This window comes from Kwoniella bestiolae, chromosome 6, assembly GCF_000512585.2.
Source record: "Kwoniella bestiolae CBS 10118 chromosome 6, complete sequence".
Classification (NCBI taxonomy): domain Eukaryota; kingdom Fungi; phylum Basidiomycota; class Tremellomycetes; order Tremellales; family Cryptococcaceae; genus Kwoniella; species Kwoniella bestiolae.
In genome coordinates, this window is record NC_089246.1 from 1779828 (window position 1) to 1799698 (window position 19871).

General features: G+C 46.9%; 6 protein-coding genes across 6 annotated transcripts; 5 read left to right on the forward strand and 1 right to left on the reverse strand.

The window, feature by feature from the left end:
• Window positions 1-694: 694 nt before the first annotated feature.
• On the forward strand, window positions 695-2917 carry I302_107859 (uncharacterized protein; the record flags this gene model as incomplete). Its single annotated transcript, XM_065870552.1, has 2 exons — window positions 695-2758; window positions 2882-2917. 2 exons carry the CDS (start codon window positions 695-697, stop codon window positions 2915-2917), a joined length of 2100 nt encoding a protein of 699 aa, XP_065726624.1.
• A 1518-nt stretch (window positions 2918-4435) lies between these two features.
• Window positions 4436-4798, forward strand: I302_107860 (uncharacterized protein; the record flags this gene model as incomplete). Its single annotated transcript, XM_019193011.1, has 1 exon — window positions 4436-4798. One exon carries the CDS (start codon window positions 4436-4438, stop codon window positions 4796-4798), a length of 363 nt encoding a protein of 120 aa, XP_019044488.1.
• Window positions 4799-5925: 1127 nt separating this feature from the next.
• I302_107861 (uncharacterized protein) lies at window positions 5926-6294 on the forward strand (the record flags this gene model as incomplete). Its single annotated transcript, XM_019193010.1, has 1 exon — window positions 5926-6294. One exon carries the CDS (start codon window positions 5926-5928, stop codon window positions 6292-6294), a length of 369 nt encoding a protein of 122 aa, XP_019044487.1.
• Window positions 6295-9152: 2858 nt separating this feature from the next.
• On the reverse strand, window positions 9153-10301 carry I302_107862 (uncharacterized protein; the record flags this gene model as incomplete). The annotated part of the gene is made up of 7 exons (XM_019193008.2): window positions 9153-9186; window positions 9336-9458; window positions 9626-9738; window positions 9850-9890; window positions 9971-9998; window positions 10072-10133; window positions 10289-10301. The coding sequence occupies 7 exons, from the start codon at window positions 10299-10301 to the stop codon at window positions 9153-9155; spliced, it is 414 nt and encodes a 137-aa protein (XP_019044485.2).
• Window positions 10302-10683: 382 nt separating this feature from the next.
• On the forward strand, window positions 10684-11563 carry I302_107863 (uncharacterized protein; the record flags this gene model as incomplete). The annotated part of the gene is made up of 3 exons (XM_019193007.1): window positions 10684-10847; window positions 10957-11231; window positions 11349-11563. 3 exons carry the CDS (start codon window positions 10684-10686, stop codon window positions 11561-11563), a joined length of 654 nt encoding a protein of 217 aa, XP_019044484.1.
• Window positions 11564-12676: 1113 nt separating this feature from the next.
• On the forward strand, window positions 12677-19369 carry I302_107864 (uncharacterized protein; the record flags this gene model as incomplete). The annotated part of the gene is made up of 6 exons (XM_019193006.1): window positions 12677-13133; window positions 13265-15691; window positions 15749-16236; window positions 16299-18459; window positions 18607-19106; window positions 19238-19369. The coding sequence occupies 6 exons, from the start codon at window positions 12677-12679 to the stop codon at window positions 19367-19369; spliced, it is 6165 nt and encodes a 2054-aa protein (XP_019044483.1).
• Window positions 19370-19871: the final 502 nt, after the last annotated feature.

Genomic DNA, 19871 nt, shown 5'->3' on the forward strand with positions numbered 1-19871 from the left:
ACTAAAGGCAAAGCAATCCACTTGTAGGTACACAGTATCTTGACTTACCATTCTTCTCAGATCCAGACTCTTTTCTTCCCCACTCGAGCTCACCCTTGATCTGATGGAAAACACGCATAAACACACAACGCACACAAATACACACCACACACGTACATCGACACACATATATCATCATCATCATAATAGCAGATAAAACGTAAACAACCCTTCCCCTCTTATCTTCATTTCTCGATCATCCCCATTTACCCACTCCATATGCATACACATACATCTCATTAGATCGTCCATTGAACATTGACAAGTGAGCTCAACCCCATACACACCCGTGACCGGCGGATCAGAATCTGACTCAAACTTGCTCCATCCAGTCCGAGACAAAATACCTTTCGAACATTCAACCTGTTATCCCAAACCAGCCAACTCCGAGATGATACCTTCTGTGGAGACATCAACACCTATTCGAGATATATCAACAACGATTAAATCATTTCATTCCCCATTTTCAAAAAACTTCTTTTCCTCTTCTTCATCATCAAACACATCTACCCCAACAAGATCCAACAGCGTACTTAAGAAGAAACCATTCCGCAAGCAATCGTTCTCACCTTCCAGAGTATACTCCTCATCCAAACAATTCACTTCCATCTCTACATTCTCAAGTCATACATCTACCTCAGAGGAGATACAAACGATGGGCCAACAAAATTCGAAATCCTCCTCTTCACCCGAATTCGAGCCTCCTTCCGCCTTGATCCACCCTAATCTACCCTTCTCCGCCTTCTCTTCGCCCGGTCCAGATCCATTCCACCATTCTCCTCCACCCACTCATCGTATCACTTCTCCACAACCCCCGCCATCCTCTCCCGCGTTCTATCATGCTCCGCACTCTGCACCTGTCGTTCCGGTCAGCATCAGGCCAAAGGGTTTAATACGTTCTCTGTCGGCTAAACGTAGAGGCGATTCTCGTAGACCCTCGGAACCCGAACCTGAACTCCCTTCAATGGGAAGTATTAAAGCGTTGAGAACACCGGGACAAGTGGATCTGAAAACCTCAATGAAAGAGTTTGAAGCTCTGGTCCAGAAAGCAGAGATGAACGCTGGGATTAGACCTGCCTCTCCTCATGAGAACGAGGTATCATCCACATTCCCCAAGCGATCCCAACACTCCAAGAGGCCTTCAATCCATAAAGCGAATTTCGACAACTCGCCTATACCGAAATTATCAGCTACTCCCGCTTACCTCCGTCCTACACCCTACAGGCGAAACTCCTCGGCATCGTCCATCCATTCTTCCAGAGTATCTATCAAATCTGCGAGAAGGGCAGAAAGGGAATGGAGAGCGAAAGTAGCGGCCCTTTCTTCTGGATTCTCACCTTCCACCTCTTCCCTTCTGAACAGCAACACATCGCCCAAGGCCCCTATGCGGAAGGGAGGTCCGGTACCACCTAAGAGAACACCCATGTCGACTTCTGCTCATGCGATGTCGCAGACCAGTAGGAGTACCTCGCCCCTCAACACAGAGGAAGAGGGTACAGTCATTGTCACTCCACCTCATTCTGCTCCTAATTCCTTCGGTATTCCACTCTCCAACAAGTCATTCGAGACTTTGGGTCATTATCCCAATTCCTCAACAGTCCTAGATTCACCCACTCCCGGAGCGACCACGATGGAAGATTGGGAAGCGAGGGAAAGGAAACCCTCTGTACCCCATTCGGCATATTCCAGCGTCTACTCGACAATGAAGAACGAAGATGGCTTGGCTAGACCGATATCATTCGCAAGTGGGCAGTGGTTGGCTCCTGTCAACTCCTCTCCACTGAAGATTCAGGTCAACGCGGAGCAAGACGAAAGCGAAGTCGGATTATTGACCCCCAATTCAGTATGTGTGAATGGTACGCCCACACCCACAGCCACTTCCGTCGATTCGCCTCACAGAGAGAATCTACCCCCTTTTGAAAGTTTCAAATCGTCTCCAAGGATGGTAGGCGTGCCTGTCTTACCTCAGGTGGAGACTCCTCGTAAAGAGTCAGAGAAGAAACATCAATCTTTACCTTCACCTCCCCGTCCTACCACTCTTCAGAATCGTAGACCATCATTACACATTCCGTCTTCTCTCGAGATCCCGAATTCACCACCCACCTTACCTCCCTTTGCATTCTCCGCGCCCTCTTCACCTGGTCTAGTCACTCCGACTAAACCAATCTTATCTACTCCGATCAGAAATCTACCTTCGAGTGACGAACCCCAAACACCATATTCACCCACCACCGCATACATCCTCTCCGCGCCTGATCCCTCGATCGATCAATTGGCTTATTCGAGTTTCGCCAATTCCCCTATCAAACAGTCCAAGGGAGAAGACGAGCCAAAGACACCGGTGAAGAAACACCCTTTTACATTTGGTGCCAAACCTTCTCCAGAACCTATATCGATGAGCAGAGATCCCACGGGTGGCTCATCAGGTATCGGACCGTTGCGATCAGAGGTGAATCAGAATATCGGAATGGGGGTCATACCAAGAAGGAAAAGTGTTGATCCATTCATTCCTCGTCAATTACCTTCTGCCGGTACAGCATTGAAACCCAAACATCACATACAGAACCTTCCCTTGGTATCGATGAAAGCGAATATCATAGGTAACAACGATGGGAGGTATGCGAAGGAGCCTGGATTGAAGAGATTGAGGGGTAGAGTGGACTTGACACCTGGGATGGAGAATGGTTGTAGACCCCCCAAGAGTGGATTACCGATGGCTGTGAGTGTCGCTGTCCTTTCTTCTGTTGATATCTATCTACCATGGAACGGAGAGATGGGTCTGTGGTATAACAGAATTGAAAATGATAGTGGCTGACATGATTCGGTCGAATTGGTGTCTTAGGATCTCGAAAGATGGCTGCACAATACTTCGATCTGAAACGTATCTTACAGCAGGAAGGGTCCGAATTGGAGACTGGTTCTCTGGGAATATCGATATAATGTACATACTGAGTGCATGATTCATTGCATTGAATCAGCTCTCACTTGACGATGATGAGGGGTAAAGGTTTGCCAGGTACTGTACATATCTATATGACCGTTGTATAATCTCGACTTTTATCTATGTTACAGACTTCCTGTTCTGTCCTGTATTTACAAACGTCATGCAAGGTTTTTCCAGTGCTCTGCCCTGTGATTCCTCGAAGCATACGCGTCATATGATCTCATCACGGGCAAGGTGTATTCTCGACTCGGAAGGAACCGCTCGGTCATGCAGGTACTCCCTCGCACTGCCCACCGCTCTCTCCTTTGATACAGCACACTTGTAGGTCTTCCTGTAGGGGATGTCTGACATGCAAGTTTGTTGTTTCATACTGAGGAAGGGGTACATATAATCTTGCTCTTCAGGTACTACTTGTACAGTACGTACTACGTTCTCAACATTAATCGAATTTGGCGATCAAGAGAGTGAAGTACAGAATACCTAAATTAGAATTGCAGACAACCTCGTGAATCATGTTCAGCACACAACCTGAAATAGAGCTCGACAACCTCGATCCATCGAGAACACACACCCTTCAACCCACCATAACACGCGTTGGAAGAACGAGTATCTATCAGCCATATGACACATACACCTATGGATGTACCGTCACCAGCCACTGGTGCAACCCCATAACACTCTCGCAAGATACGCTCCAAGATTTCCTGAACAAAGACGTAAAAGAGCTGACGGATACTCTCAATGTGAAATACTTCAGGGCCGGGTCCATGAGCACCGCTGAATCCCACTGCAAGGAGTTGTTCGGGGGATTTGCGGATACGTTCAACGAGAGGTATGGGGGGTTTGGGATTGCAGTGGGGGTTGGTGGGGTCAGGGAGCATCACGTATGATATTCGTGGGGATCATAGTCTGCAGCGGGACGAGTCTCAGCGAGCATGAGTGGTTTCATGTCTCAAATGCAGAGTAATGTTGTGCCTTGACGTATGTGGGCCAACAATGGATCAACCGAAAGTCAGAGATGGCTTCTGCCAAAGACGCTGCACAACACAGCCTTACAAAGCCCAAACTCATCCATTGATGATACGAGTAGTCATCGCTCCCTTGTAAGAAGTGTCCTTGCGTGGCGGTCCATCTTGATGCTTCTCAAGAAGGCAAACCCAAAGAAGTATCCTCACAGCGTGACGTAGTGCAGTTGTGCTTCAAAGGGAAAACGTCTGTCTTTTCTCTGTCGGGCGACGAGCGGCACTTTACCTCTCTTTTGACAAAGCCAAGGCCCAAGGCAGTGTTAGAGGAATGATTCTGCTGTAAAATTCTCGACTCGCTCACAGTATGACACTCGTCAGTGCAGTATGACCCACCAATCTCATAGCACATATAAAGTGGTATCCGTAATATCGTGAACCACTCGTCACGATGATACCTTAATCACACCCTATACTCGTACAATTCAACATGTCCACATCGCGCTCAATCGAGCTCAACACCCTCACAACACCAAGTACTGTAGCTCCATCATACACACTACAGCCTACGGTCACGCTTCATGGTCGGACAACCCAATACCAATCCAAGACGTACTCTTACTGGTGTGAAGTGGTCAGCAATTTCCCAGAGCAACAATCGAATGTGTATGATAATCTGATTGGTAAGGTGAGAGAAAAGACAGCTTCCCTCAATAGGAATTGTAAATATGTGAAAGACATCTCAAAGGGGGCAGAAGTAGCTTGGCAGGAGTTTGAAAATCTGGCTTCTGGTTTTACAGACGAATTCGATGTTAGCGTAGGGGTGGAGAAAGTTAAGAAATTTTGTAAATAGCCGTTGTCTAGAGTCTAATCTTACTGGAATAGTGATCCCCCACCAAAGAGGTATTTATGGAAGACCAAAAAGGTACAGCAGGGGCAGTATCGCCATTGGTCTGTATCATCATTATATGAGGACAAGGAAAGACGAGAATGGGTCCAGTAAGTGATTGTCGAGTAGGGCACCAGGAATAGCTGTCATCAATGTTTTTTTGCTGAAGCGGCATTGGCACACGTGAGCAAGAGCCCGGAGAGAGTTATCAGGGTTATCAGGCCGAGGTGAGGGTTGAGAAGGTTAGGGAATGTCACAAATGATGATGGATAAATTCACATGAAGTCAAGATACTGTGGCAATTCAGCACATACTTGAGGTGACAGATATCAGATCATATCGTATCCTCCGAATATTCCCTATTAATAGACAGAAGATATCCAGTTGTATTTGAAGCCGCTGTGGTTTAACCCACGATACATTGTACGCGATTTGCTGCGATCGCCAAAGCCTAAAGCTTTCTTCAGCTGTAGGATTTGCTCGCCACAGTGCAGATGATACGGTAGCCATGTGAGTGACCGGAAGGGGAGGTGCCTAGAGAAGTACCACAACAGATTGGTAGGTTGCCGCTCTCTTCGCATGTTGGATTATTCCTCAACCCAGGATTTAGGGGTAGATATCTCATCGCCTCTTCATGGTCCTTCATACTTGATCACAGAGTTTCATCTTCGTATATCCGCCACGCTTACTGTAAGGCAGATACAACCTTTGACAGCCCGAAGAAACCCCCTCAGTGTGTCAGTTTGCACAGCTATGACGTAGGGTTCGACTAGCTTGGGCTCGCTCTGAGTTCCTCCTTTTTCTCGCAAGCTGTATTCAACCTTTGTCAATTGCTCTGGACATCCCTTGTAACAGGTTTTTCCCTTGTTGTGTCTTCCTCAGTATCATCAAACACGATCATTTGTCGGGCGAGAAGAATAAGGTATAAAAAGGGGCGCAATCCGCTTCAGTTCCTCTTTTGCCTCTTCATCTCATTCAACCCATCTCGACCACCCAATCTTTTTCAAACAGTGCCCCCTTCTAGCCACTATCCCCACACCACTTGATTGAACATCAATCAACACATATCTCATTGTCAAGATACCAGCATAATGTCTGCATCATCCTCCGCTGGACCACACCAGGTCGATTTAGATTCTTACGTGGACCGTGTCAATCGAACTACCGCACGTACTCTGGAAGAATTCCATCGAGAGTTTCGCGAATCTACGATGCAAGAGTGGGATACCAAGAACAAAGACGGCAATCACAACTGGTATGATGCGCAGAACTTCCTCGCCCAGAAGGAAAAGGATTGGGAATATCTATCAAATTGCTTTGTTCTGAAGACTCTACTTTTGAGAAGCGAAAACACCGCCGGAGCCCCCACCGTCAACCATAGTGCGACAGCTGACAGCGATAGAACCGCTGATAGTAAGAATGAGGTGAATGGTGATAAGCCTCTGGGCGATAGAACCTGAGAGTGACCGATGACAGGTCCACGGGTTCTCTACGTCCCGGTACTATACACACTCTTATCGTAGTCTAGAGTTGCTGTCACTTCCCCTCGCTCTTTCCAAGTTCATTTGCCGTTCAGATTTGATAACTATAACAACCTATATCATGTTCATGCCATGCAGATCTCCAGAGACTTCAATGACATAGTGGCAAGCTGTTCATATGATATTTGGCTTGTCTGCATATGCAGTATCAGTCAGCATGGAAAATTTGACTGAGTCGAGTATCCATCAATGATGTGACCCTCAGGCGCCAGACATGCGCTAGATCTATCAGCGCAATGTGTTTTTATGACCCGAAAGCATTCGTTGCGATTCTCGTGAGCTTATGCCTTCCTTCCGTCGACAAGTAGAACAAGTTACATGCTAGGTCCAGAGTTTTCCGTCCCTCCTGCGACAAAAATAAACTTTGTTAGCGTCAGCGATCATAATTCATACAGGATCCCTGTTTGTCTTCTATCTGCAGCCTGATCGCATCGAAGATGAATATGCATTCGTTGACACTTCCTTGTTCACATTGTTGGCCCGGATTATCAATCACCTCGCCGCTCTTCTTACAATATGTACGTGTCCAAATTTTCTTTTGCCCAGCCTCTGGATGCTCGTCCATGACATAGTGTCCTTCCGGGTGTCTTGAAGAGATCTAGATGTATCCAAGACCTCAGTAGTCTCTACCACAGTCATTTCAAACCAAAAGTGCTTCCTGACGAGCGGTCAATGGCGATCGAGGATCCCCCGCTATAGAAATTCGAATCACCTACACCCACAAGTGAGGGATGAGCTATCGAAGCTAGAGGGGAGAATCTGTCAGCTGTGGAACGTATATACCTGCAGCTGTAATGTAGAGAGCAATGGCTCAGTCCTGAACAGGATACAAACTGTTCACTAAGGATATTATATTGCCGCAGAAAGAGCAAAAGTCCAAACGATCATATTGTGACGGCAGATTGTGAGCGCGAATGTTTGGACAGAACCAATAAGAGGTTCCAAAGAACGGTGGAAGGACTTCAGGAGGAATACACGTGGCCGTGATCTTGGCAGAAGCTTCATTACAGAAGGAAGGTAAGTTATGACTGGGCAAATCAGCAGATTATGGTATTTCGTGATAAAAACATTGAAGCAGCGTGAATACCCCATTACTGCACAGTACATAGTAAGTCATAAATTATCATGTACTCCATCCTTCGTGTGTCCAGGTGGTTCGTCAGAGAGTACAAGTGTTCTGTATCTTCACCTCTAGGATGCTCAAACCCAATGACGGTGAGGTCAATTATACAGTATCGGAAAGGCAACCCTCAAAAGGGTCAGCGCCACAGAGGGGTCACCACACACCCCCTTCCATGATGCTGTCAAAGCCAGAGTCAATGGCAGATTGTTCTGTCTGAAGGGCGCTCATCCTGACCGGGGACTCTATGACAGCCCCAGGACTGGTCCGATGAAAGGACGGCCCGCTTCTTCGAGTAACGACTCGTGTTCGAGGTGCAAGATCTTCCAATAATGATGTATAGTACAGTATGGTGATGATGCAGTACAAGATCATCCTTTATGAACTCATCATCGACCTCAGTCAGGCCTTGTCAACCTTTCACCCTTCCTCAGCATGTTCTCCAACACGTCTCATAGGGCATCCCCCCACCGAGGGCTAAAGGCTCTATTTCTTTTCATCTATATGATGTCCTACCTGAACGTTTCAAGGGTGTGTGTACACGTTTCACAATCAATCTCAGACTTAAAATGCAAATGCTGTATGCTGTGCGGTACTGACTCCCCCTCCTTTCTAGCACAGTAGATTCCCCGTCCCGTGTTAGGTCTGCTTCCCTCAAACGGTTTAGACTCACCGAGAATGCGTCACCGCGACCGGCGGTCATTGGGGACGCATATAACGAGTAGGGAGGGAAACCGATGATCAGGATACAGTACTGCCTTTTCCCTCCATTCCAAGACATACTCCCATTCGCACCGGCCAAATTACCTGCTATAATACAAGAGTCCAAGGTCATTATGAGCTCTCAAGGTAGTCAATCAAACCAATCTACAGCCAGTTTGTTGAACAAGGAGAAAAACGACTCTTTGGGAGGATGTGGCACATGGCATGAATCAGAAGGGGAAGGCAATTCTCACAGAGACTCGTATTCCACAGATGGAGACGGATCATTACAATCTCTTGGGGAGTCGAGGTCGTTGGTGGGTGTGTTCGGTCACCTGGCCAATGACAATCCCGATGCTGCTTTCGAAGAGCTTGTTGGGTGGACTGAGACGAATCAAAGTAGGTTTCTGATAGAGGAACATGTAGTCTCAGAAGTACAAGGCCTCATAAGCAATTGTATTTTCGACTAAAAACATTCCTGCTGTGAGCAGCTGGCTGACAGGTGATCAATGCTGAATGAACATCCATCTAGACCCATCCGGTCATACATGTCAACCTAGACCGATTCAACCAGAACTACAGTGTCAGCATGTTCAATGTCAATATCCCACTCGGCGGATCTATTAGCTGTGATGTTGTAATTATAGCATTGATTCATCGAGTCGGAGTGATTGGAAAGATAAAGATAAGTAACGTAATTGATATGACGAAAGAAAGAAAGAACATCCACAAATGACATCTCAACACATCTTCTACTTCTCTTCGTCCCCCTTCATTATTCACATGAAACACTTTGGAATCGACTATTACCCCACTATTGAACATTTCTATCGTATGAAATATCATTCTCCCTAACTCCACATTCACTTGTACCTCACTCATTGGTCGTTATCGTAACATCAAGGCGATGATATCGAAAATGTATGTTGGAAGAGGAAGAGAGGGTGGAAGTGGTTTAATCGCTCTCTGAGATGAGGGCGAGGATCATTCTGCGAGATGAGATAAGAGATGTCAGCTCAGTCCAACACGACCATGTTAAGGACCGAGAAGGGAGATATAGATTTGGCTTGTGTCTCTCCCGGTCCTACCATCATTTATAGAGATTACGCGAGGAAAACTAAAAAACACGCCAACTCACCTGTAGAGGTAGTAGAAGAATGAAACGAGGTAGAAACCAAGTTTGATGAATGATTCTTTCTTGTGTCCTGAGAGGGTACGGAAGATCTCCGTGGCGTCGTACATGTGGTTCTTGGCCATGATCCTGGGGTTTGGTATCGTCGTTCGAGGAGATGTCCAGTCAGATAATGGAGGTGCAAATAGGGGGGGCAAGCCGAGGCGAGGCAAAGGAGAACGAAGCATTAGTACACAATCTTACATTTTCTGAGTATTGCTTATGATTGTGAGAGGGAGAGAAGAACTGTCACCGACTTGTTCACGTTGTATCCTACCAGTGGAGCGTTCAGAAGGAAAGCCAACCATTGTCCAGAGAGGAGGAAACACAGGGTGAGGAAAGCGTGGGCGATCATTTCGGGGAGGACGAACTGTGTTGATGGGTGAGATATCAGTTTGGGCTATTGGGTAATGTTCCGGTAGGGTTGGACATGGGGAGTTTTGCGGAACAGGGTGTTAGCATATGAAATAATGGGACCCACCTGATTGAGCTTGTTACAGAGGTCGATAGGGTTGATGTAATCTGTGAGTTGTAACGTATCTTGTCAGCTATCCTTTTCTCTTTACCAACAGAAAGATAATCTAGCTGAGATATGGACATACCACACTCGAGATCGGAGAACATGATGATCTAAATACGCATTCATGATTAGTATGGATGAACAACATGCAAGAAGGGAGGAAGGAGGTCGTCATGTACTTACGAAGAATACCATGGTGAATAAAAGTACGGCAGCCATCAGGACCGCGAAGAGGAATAACCAGCCTGTGGGGGAGAGTCATATCGGAAGACAGTCCAGTAAGAAGTGTTGATACATGGTCGAGTGGGTCGTATGAGGTGAGGTGATAAGGGAGGAAGGGAAGGGAGGTGTGTTAGCTCCATCCATCTTCGCTCACATTCCTTGTGACAAACAAACTCACCTTCTCCACCCATCTTGAATATCTGTGTCTAGCTATTTGTGCGTGAAGTGTCGGTGTAGGTGTGAGGTATGTTATGGTTATATGCTAAAGTTGAATCTAGCTGAGATGGGATAATGTGAAGAATGGAGACGAATGATGATGATGATGATGTTTGCCTTTGGTGTCTCCTGAACAGTTTGATGGCAATGTGAGGTGAAATGTCACTATACAACAACTATTACGTAACATATCACCAATACCAAGAAATCTTTTTTAGCACTCATGCATCACCGAGGTCATACAGTACTAGTGTAAACTGAAATTTTGATTGCTTTGCTTATTATTTCTGCTATCTTAAACCTCAAGGAGTACTGTTATACATATATACATAACCCCAAGAGACCAGAACATACACCATGGCCAATCCAAGACAACGATCCAAAGCGAAGTCCCACAAATCCACCAAACCAAGTATCCACAGGATCAGAAAGTTGCATCAGAAGCAACGACGTGCTCCTCCGTTGAAAGGTCCAGAGGTATTACAGCAGGGATGGGATAAGAAGAAGACTGTGTTTCAGAAGTGAGTAAATCACCTCATAACACAGCTACTTAAGATTGCAGTGCAATCTACACTGTCTGATGAAGAGTTCGTTGGATTCGAATGCTGATGATTGGATGGGTTACACCAGCTACGCGGCACTAGGTCTCCTACCCTCCATTCCTATCCCCCAATCAGCCTCATCCTCCCGATCCCAACGTGTAAAATTACCTATAATACCATCTGATGAGGTGGAGGAACAGCCGAAAGTGGGATTCGGAAGGATCATAAGGGATGAGGAGGGGAATGTGATTGACATTATCATTGATGAGGATGATGAACCTCAAGAACAGGAGGGAAACGTTCCGTTCGGGGAGGATGAAGGTGAGAGGGAGAGGGTCGAGGGGAAGACTGATGTTGTAAGGCGTAAGTGATATCTGCTCTTCTCCCATCAAGATACGTTCTATATGGGTAATCAACATACATTGTGGTGTCATTGTGGAAATACCATGTCACATACTGATAATCCGATGAACAACGCAGAACTCGAAGCCCTCTCATCCACTTCTGCACCAGTCAGAAGACACACCTCGACCTCGGAGAAGACATGGTTGATAAATCTCGTTAAGAAGTACAACGACGATTATGAAAGCATGGCGAAAGACTTGAAATTGAACGTATGGCAGAAGACTAGGGGGGAGATCAAGCGGATGGTAGCTAAGGCTGGAGGGGTGGAGAAGCTGAGGAATGCCGCTTGATCATCTGTTGTAGATGTTTCAAGTTGATAGCGAGCATGGCCGAGGTAGATATTTGGATGATGGTTCTTCCTTTCCCCCCTTTTGGTGTCTTGTATTTTATCTTGTACCATATGCATATGTCTAGACGACTACCTCATCTTTGAAGTTCACACGAGACTCCGCATGCTTGCCCATGCATAGGATCATCTAGAGTAAAAACATATCTCCACATGGATGGTCAAAATCCAATTATGAAGCGAGCGCCACTGTTCACTGTGCATACACTGATCGTATCCGTCGGCATCCGTCGTCTTGCCTCGTAACCCTCGAATTTACCCCTCTTCGTCCTTCTCTTCTTCTCCTTCTTCTCTTTTGAGGATAGCATACCCACACTCGAAACCTCCCAGAGGCCTAAAAGGCTTTCATCAGCCTGATCCAATATCCCAACTCATCAACAGTGATACTGGAGTGATCACCAATCAAGAGACACGATACCAAACACTCTACCCCAGAATTTAGACCATCTCCCCTTGGATAACATTTAATCATCCACCAACCATCCCATCATCCTTCCGACGATCATATTGTGTATTTCTCTTCCTCTTACAGTATATCCGACCACATCGGCTTATATCATCATCATCATCATCATCATCATCAGCATCATTATCGACAACATCCTCATCGAACCCACTTCCACTCGCACGACCCACCCAAACCAACACTTTTCATTCGTCCCATCCGCTCGTGTGACTACTACTACTAGTACTCTCACTTTCGGCGCACTGTCAAAGGAGGTCCAACCCCATCAGAGCACACAACCATCGTCATCATCCTTAACTCACCGACCTGGCTTTGCCGCCCCGTTGTAGTCCCCGTCATAGGCAAAGTCATACTCGTCGCATCACCGAGCCATAGCTCCGACCCGGCCCAGGATCCCGGGACTCACTCAAGCGACAACGACAGTCAGAGAAAGAGAGGAGATACCACCATCCCCTTCCCTTCATCCCCTCTCTCCTACGAAAATGAAGAATCAATAATCCAGTAAGACCCATCCGGTCTTCTGGTTTCCTTCCACCTCTTAATCAACAGCTCAACCTACCCTATTTCCCTCATCAATCGACAAAAATCATCATGTCCAACCTTGTGCAAAGTCTCGAGGGGCTAGTCGAAGCAGGTGTCAAAGGAATAATGGAGGTCCTCAGTCCGACATCGACCAATCAGGAATTACCGCCGGCAGACGGAGAAGCAGAAATAGGAACAGAAGGCAACGTCCCACCTCCTCAGCCTCGACCACTTTCTATCCCAACATCTTCGAACTCGAATGGAACGGCAGTAGCATCCACGGGACAAGGCGGGCAGATACAGAGTAAATTGAATTTACCAAAACAAGATTACTTGATTCAAGTTCTGGATGTCCCGTCAGGTTGGATCCATCTACAATCCACTTATCTGGATGGCGAATTCGGTCAGGGCCAGAAGAAGGTTAGGTCATTCAGTCTAAGGAATGTTGTAGATGGGGAAGTCGAAGTTGAGGTGGAGAGTGATCTGGAAGGACAGTTGGTATTCTGGTTAGGAGAGGAGGAAAAGGGTAAGTTGCTGTTCATCTCTGAATAGTCGTCTTGACCGTCTTGATGCGATCCGACTTTACTTCCTTGAACACATTCATATGGCAATGTCCATATCCTATCGGGAGCTCCATGCTGACTCTACCCACCGCAGCCACCAGTTCATCCGCATCGTCAACCTCATCATCTTCAACCAGCGCTGGTTCCCCTTCTCTCCACATCACCTTACCCCCCTCAACAACCTTAACCATCTTCTTCGCCTTCCAACCCACTCACAGCGTACCTTCTACACCCGCTATCGACTCCTCCCCTTCACAAATCGACGATGGTGGCTATACCCCTCGAGTGAAACCCGTTCTATCTCGAACTCATTCATCTGAGATGTCGCCCGTCGGAGTCGGCTCACCGAGTGATGGAAGGTCTTCTGAAGTCAGCTCGATATCTGGTGGATCAGTCGCTGGGAGCATCAAAGGCCCCTACTCAATCCAAGCATCTCGTCGACCCGAGCCCGTCCATCGAGCTTTTTCCGTTCACGGATCAATCACCATTCGAGCCATCACCTCATCGGTCTCTCTGGAATCAGTTCCCGAGATCCCACCTGCTCAGCCCAACGTCGCTCACCAGATAGTCAACTTGCCTTTCTTCGCTACCGTCTGTCGATCCCTCTTTACGGCAGCTCCTATCGACCCAATACAAGGCTTAGTCACCGGGTCTCAGATATCTTCTGGTGAACTCGTTGTCGATTTTGGAAACAACTCAGCCGTTGGGGGCACGTACCATCGTGATATCTTGCTAGTCAATCGATCGGAGATCGAATTGATCTGGAAGACTACGGTAGTTTCGTCGTCATACAAAGAGGCAGTGTGGTTCGAATTGCGCGATTTAGACTCGGAGAACGTGTTCGGTGTTGATCATTCCTCACAACCCGTCCCATTACCGTCCTTATCCTCTCGACACCTCCGACTGGAAATGAGAGCTAAATCGATTATAAACGATTTCGACTTTACATTCCTGATCTCGAACGTGAATCAATCAGGGAATGTCATATCTTGCAAGGCAATTGGGTCGATCTTACCTGAAAAATCTGATGATTCGTTGATTCTGCTCAGTGGGACAAACATCGATTTCGGACAAGTGCTCGATGGGATCTGGACCAAACAAATGATAACCTGCAAAAACAACGGAGATAAACCTATAGATGTCAAATTTTCCGCTACAAAGGGCTACAATGTGGTATTCAGATTAGCAGGTGTAGCAGGCGAGGATCTAGATGAAGATTTACCTGTTCCGATGCCAGAAAGGGAAAGACCTAGGGCAAGCTCGAACGCTACGTCAAGTGTGAAGCGATCCTCTGAAGCAGGATTGTCCAGGACCTCGACTAAAGATAATCGAGGTAGGGATCTGATGCAACAGCATCAGCAACAATTAAGAGATCCAAGAGCGGAATCACCATTTTCGTCACCCCTTCAGAGTCAGAGATCGAGACCTACTTCGTCGATAATCAGCTCGGAAATGTTCAATGCGTACTCTGTCCCCGGTGATTTCGGTAGACCATGGTCGAACGTTCCTCAGAACATCGATGTCGATTCGATCTCTGCCTCGGCTTCTGGATTCAGTGATCAGGAGCATGGTTCCAATAGCTTAGGAGCTGCTGCGAGAGAACTACATGTTCAGAGTCTGAGGGATACGTCTCAGCCACCTTCAAGACCTCTATCAAGAGTTACCAGTAGGAACTCAAGTTATTTGTTGAGGGATGAAGTGGATGGCGAATCGATAGAAGACGATGATGGTGAAGAGGATTTCGAACCTCCCTTCTTTGGTGGTGGAGAATCATCGAATAATAGATCAACCACGTCGAGCGTGAACACTGTCGGAAGTGCAATGACGATGAGCAATCCGAACGAACCAACAGTAATACCGAACCAAATTGAAGAGATGACCATGCGGCCTGGTACAGAGTATAGGATATACGTCCTGCACAAACCTGACTTAGACGATAAGAACCCACCGGAAGTTGCAGGTAAATTGAGGAAATCAACTTTCAAAGTATACCTCGATTCAGTCGCGGTTGGAGGTCAACATCATAGTAGATCCACCAGTGGGAACACCAATGCCAACACCTCTGCAAACAAAGAATTGAGCATGAGTTCCGCTTCTTCCTCGACTTCTGCTACATCAAGTACACCCTCGACGTCTAATGCTCCCCCACCGCTACCGCCCAATTCAAGGAGAATATCCATCAACTGCACCATCGAGCACTGTACCTCTCTCATATCGCTACCTGAAGGCCGAGTACTGAACTTCGGCAAAGTAACAGTGGGATCTTCGAAATCATTGAAATTGAAAATCCATAATTTATCGGAACTCTCAACGAAAATCGAAATCGCGGCGATATCAAAAGTGATCAGTCTGTCTTCGAACAAGAATGTTCTGGTGATTCCGCCTTTGGAAACAATAGAGGAGAAGTTGGAGTTTTTCCCTCGAAGGATCAACGAGCATTACGAAAAGGAGTGCTTTGTGAGGAATCTGTTAAATAGGAAGAACGATCAAGTCGTGGAAATCAGATCGCAGAATGTGGATGGTGAGTACTTTCACGCAGGTATTATGTTCTCGCCCCGTACTGACTTAATTTGCCCAGTTTACAACCTCACGCTTCATTCGCACTTGTACCGAATACTCACTCCCTCAGGAAGCAACTTCCTCGATTTCGGTAATGTCGTGATCAATGCTCCAACCGTTCGGACAGTGCATATCGAGAATCTTTCGAACACTCAACTTATCCTTGATCTCTATGCCTCTCAACCTGAGGATATAGGCTTATATGTCAAAGCGGAGGACGAACCGATCCAACCGACGAAAGCAATATTGAACAAGTATTCCGAAGTTGATACTAACTTGGAAAGGATCACTTCGCCTCCCAATGGCGAGCTCAAGGAGAGGTTCATGGAGACATTACAAGAGTTGAGTGAGAAGAATGCGAATGGGAGTGCGAATAGGAGTAAGAGTAAAGTCCGGGAGAAGAGTTTGGGGAAACCCAAGAAAGACGATGGGGAGAAGGATGGGAAAAGCGTGGGTCAACAGGTTGCTGTGGCGTTGAAGAAGGGCGGAAGAGGCAGGCCAGTGCAGGTAAGCTATCTTCCCACCACATCAAACTATCAGATTTTGCTGACAAGTTCACGTTGCCGCAGCTTTACGGCAATTCTGTGGTATTCAAGGATCGTACGCTACTTGAATCCCACGAGTACCTTGATCTCGCCAGTGGACCTCCCGTATGCGCTCATCGATCTCCAAGAGCCAAACGGTTCGCACTTCTCGATTCGATCGAATTGGAAGACAAGACCAAGCTTTCTGGGAAACACGACAAGATACCGAAACTCGACTTCGCAGCTGTTGCCAAAGCTTCTGGACTTGTAGGAAAAGAAGCCAAGACGAAGAAGAAACATCCTCATCATAATCATCATCACCATCATCACCCGCCCGGACAGTCTCAGAGCAATGTACCATCCGAGGCTCCCTCAGCTTTCCAGTCTCCCGGTCAGTCAGGCGATACGTCCGCATTGACCTCACCTAAATCTCAGCCCGCAACTCTGCCTCAAACCCACGATCCTTCACCTGTGACCGTACCTCCTGCCTCACAGAAACCTGAGATGCACCTTAACTTATCGACATTAGCTTCTCAAGTAATGCAGCGGATCATACCCGAAACGGGCGGACGTAAATCACCTGCTCTGACGGCCAAACGACCAATCGATCTGAAGATGACTGAAAGTTCCGCTACAGCCGCTTCGGATCCCTCAAAGATGTCGGTCGATGAACTGTTACTCGCTATCGAACGACACGACTCTCTCAAATCATCCATCACCCATTCATCGCTGGAGGAGGAGGAGGCCTACGTCCGCCGGGCCATAGCGCTGAAAAAGGAACTACAAAATGTCATCTCGTCGGGCAAATTAGTACCTGCTCGAACGGTCAATGTTGGGTCTAAGAAAACCAAAGCCGTGATAGTAGTCATGACTCCCAACGGATCTACCCGACCTCATGTGGGCACACGAGCGAAACGAGCAGATTCAAGGATATTCATCAAACTTGTCGAATTTGACAAATCCCTATTGAACGAGGCTGGACGGGGTACCTGTAATGTCACGAATTCAGATGGGTTGATGAACGATAAGCTCATATCGAAAATCACGGCCGAACTCCCTATCAGAGATTTGATCATTCGAAGTTCATGTGTTAGAAGTGTCCTGGAAGTTCAACAGAGCAGTATCAATTTCGGAGGATGCGATAAAGGCGAGATCAAGGAGAAGACCATCGTCATCCACAACAAATCCGACACGATCGGTTTGTTCCGTCTACGAACTTCTGGATCTATCGCCTCGGGAGATCTGAAATTGGGTTTGGGGCGGTATGGAGTTATCTCAGCGTTTGGAAGGAGGGAGGTACCGAATTTCTCGTTTACACCGAGTTTGGTGGGGAATTATCAGGAATTGATTACGGTCGAGAATGTGTTGGATGGGTATAATGATCAGACGGTAGTTGTTAAGGCTGTTGTGAGGAAGATACCGGCTTTTAGGGTTGAGCCGGATAACCTGGACTTTGGAGTGGTCAACCCCGAGGCCACTGGCACAGGCAGACAATCATTTATCCTCACGAATATATCAAAACACGAAAAGACTTTTTCAATCACATTGGACCCGTCCTCGTCCCTTCAAGGATGTTTTGCGCAATTGAATTTGATAAGAGATGATAAGGATGTTGGATTGGCGTTGTCAAAGGTGGAAGAAGAGGAGGTGGAGGGGATATTGCAGAAGTTGAAGATTGCGAAGAGGAAAGGGAAGGCGGAGAAGATTGAGAAGTATGAGAATAGGTTGAGGGAGTTGGGAGTGAAGGATTTTAAGAGTGATGAGCCTGAGGATGCAGAAGGAGAGGGAGAGAAGCCAAAGGATGAGGTTGCTGCCAACGAGGAAACGACTACGTCAACCAACAATGGGGTTGCATTCACCACCCCGCCTTCACCTGAAACCATCAAATCACCAACAGCGCCACCACCAATACCCAACTCATCATCTATCACCACCTCCCTCAGCCTCACCCTCGCCCCGAACCAGAAGACCAAGATCCTCGTCGACCTGGTGCCACATCACCTAAATACCGTTACCCCGAGTGGAGGCACCGCCCACGCCAACAGCGATGATGTCAAAGCTAGTATAACCGTTCATGATAAACGCAATACAGATGAGACCGTCGCTATCGCTGTGAAAGCTGTCAGGGGGACACCTGAGAATACACATAAGGAATATATGGAGAAGGCCGAGAAGATGGCTGATAGGGCTAGGAATACTACGAGTGGTGAGTGTGTGCACGCTGAGTTCCTTCACATAATCAATGGTCGAATTACTCTCTGCACCCTCTTTGCTACAAACCACTTCCCCGGTATTCTCAATCCAATAAAAGTGAATTGGCAAGCATGCTGATGAATTATGAATATCCGCGCAGACTTACTCGCTCTAGCATTGATGCAACATTCCCTAGACCTCACCTTGAACTGCGAAGTATCACCCACAGCATTCTGCGTAGGATCGACCCTGTTTTTACCTTCCTCTTCTCCCCATTACTCGACGTTATCTTCCACAGGCAAATTCGACTCGTTCCCTTCCCCTTCAGAGGATAAGGAAAGTAAAGGCCTGATATTAGGTGACGGATGGAGTAGACAGATACCTGGAAATACCCATGCGGAAGCCAACGCCTTAACCAACTTTAGAACCAAATATGGGGAGTTGCAAGCTTCCTTTGGCGGGTGGGGGGCGTCCTCTTCTTCTACTGCTGTCAACCAACAAGCTATCGAGCCACATGAAGGGAAGGGACTGCCCAGTATAGAGGATGTGCTGAGGGATGCGGATTGTTATGCTACGATGGAACCTTGTAGTGTTAGGACGTCGGGCGGGCCAAGTTGCGCGTTGGAATTGGTCAGGGCGGGGGTCAAGGCTGTTTATCTGGTGAGTTGGGTTACCTCATCTACTCTTATTGTCCCCTTTATACTCCATCTCTTAGTCCACGTCTCTATCTTCAAACTGGATGAGGTTGACTGCTCCCTCCAATCCTTTGCTAATCTCTGTTCTCAATATAGGGAGTCGAAGAACCACCAGATTTTGTACAGTGCGAAGGAGTGAGGATACTCGAAGATGGGGGTGTCAAAGTGATACGCACGAGTGGACTGGAAGAAGCATGCTTGAAAGCTGCTAGGAGAGGGAGGAACTGAGAGGACATTATCATGCGAGTGTGTATAAGATGAGTTAGTGGATTGATGATTGGTTGTTGTGAGATGTTTTCTTTTTCATACTTTACATTATTACCATTTAGCATTTAACGACTTTCCCCACTTTTCCCCAGAAGAACCTACCATTCATAGTTTATTTGTTTCACTTCTCTTTTATGACCTCACATCATTTGAATATCATTGCATGCATTGTCACACCCATTCACATCACTTCGACACTTGGCTCACTGTTCTGTACTCGAAAGCACCTACGTCTTGACATTGGTATCGCGAGATTGGCATGGTGGTACTCATTTACATTTCATATCAATTGCCGAATAACAATAAACATGAGTAGCATTCAAGCGGTTATCCTGATACGGTAAACAGCAAGAAACCAGAAGTAAGCAAATGGAGATGTAATATTATGATGTTGGGGGAGTGCTCATCATCTGAACCACTAACATTCTAACGTTGCTTCTTCCTTTGATTGCTCGTTAAAAAT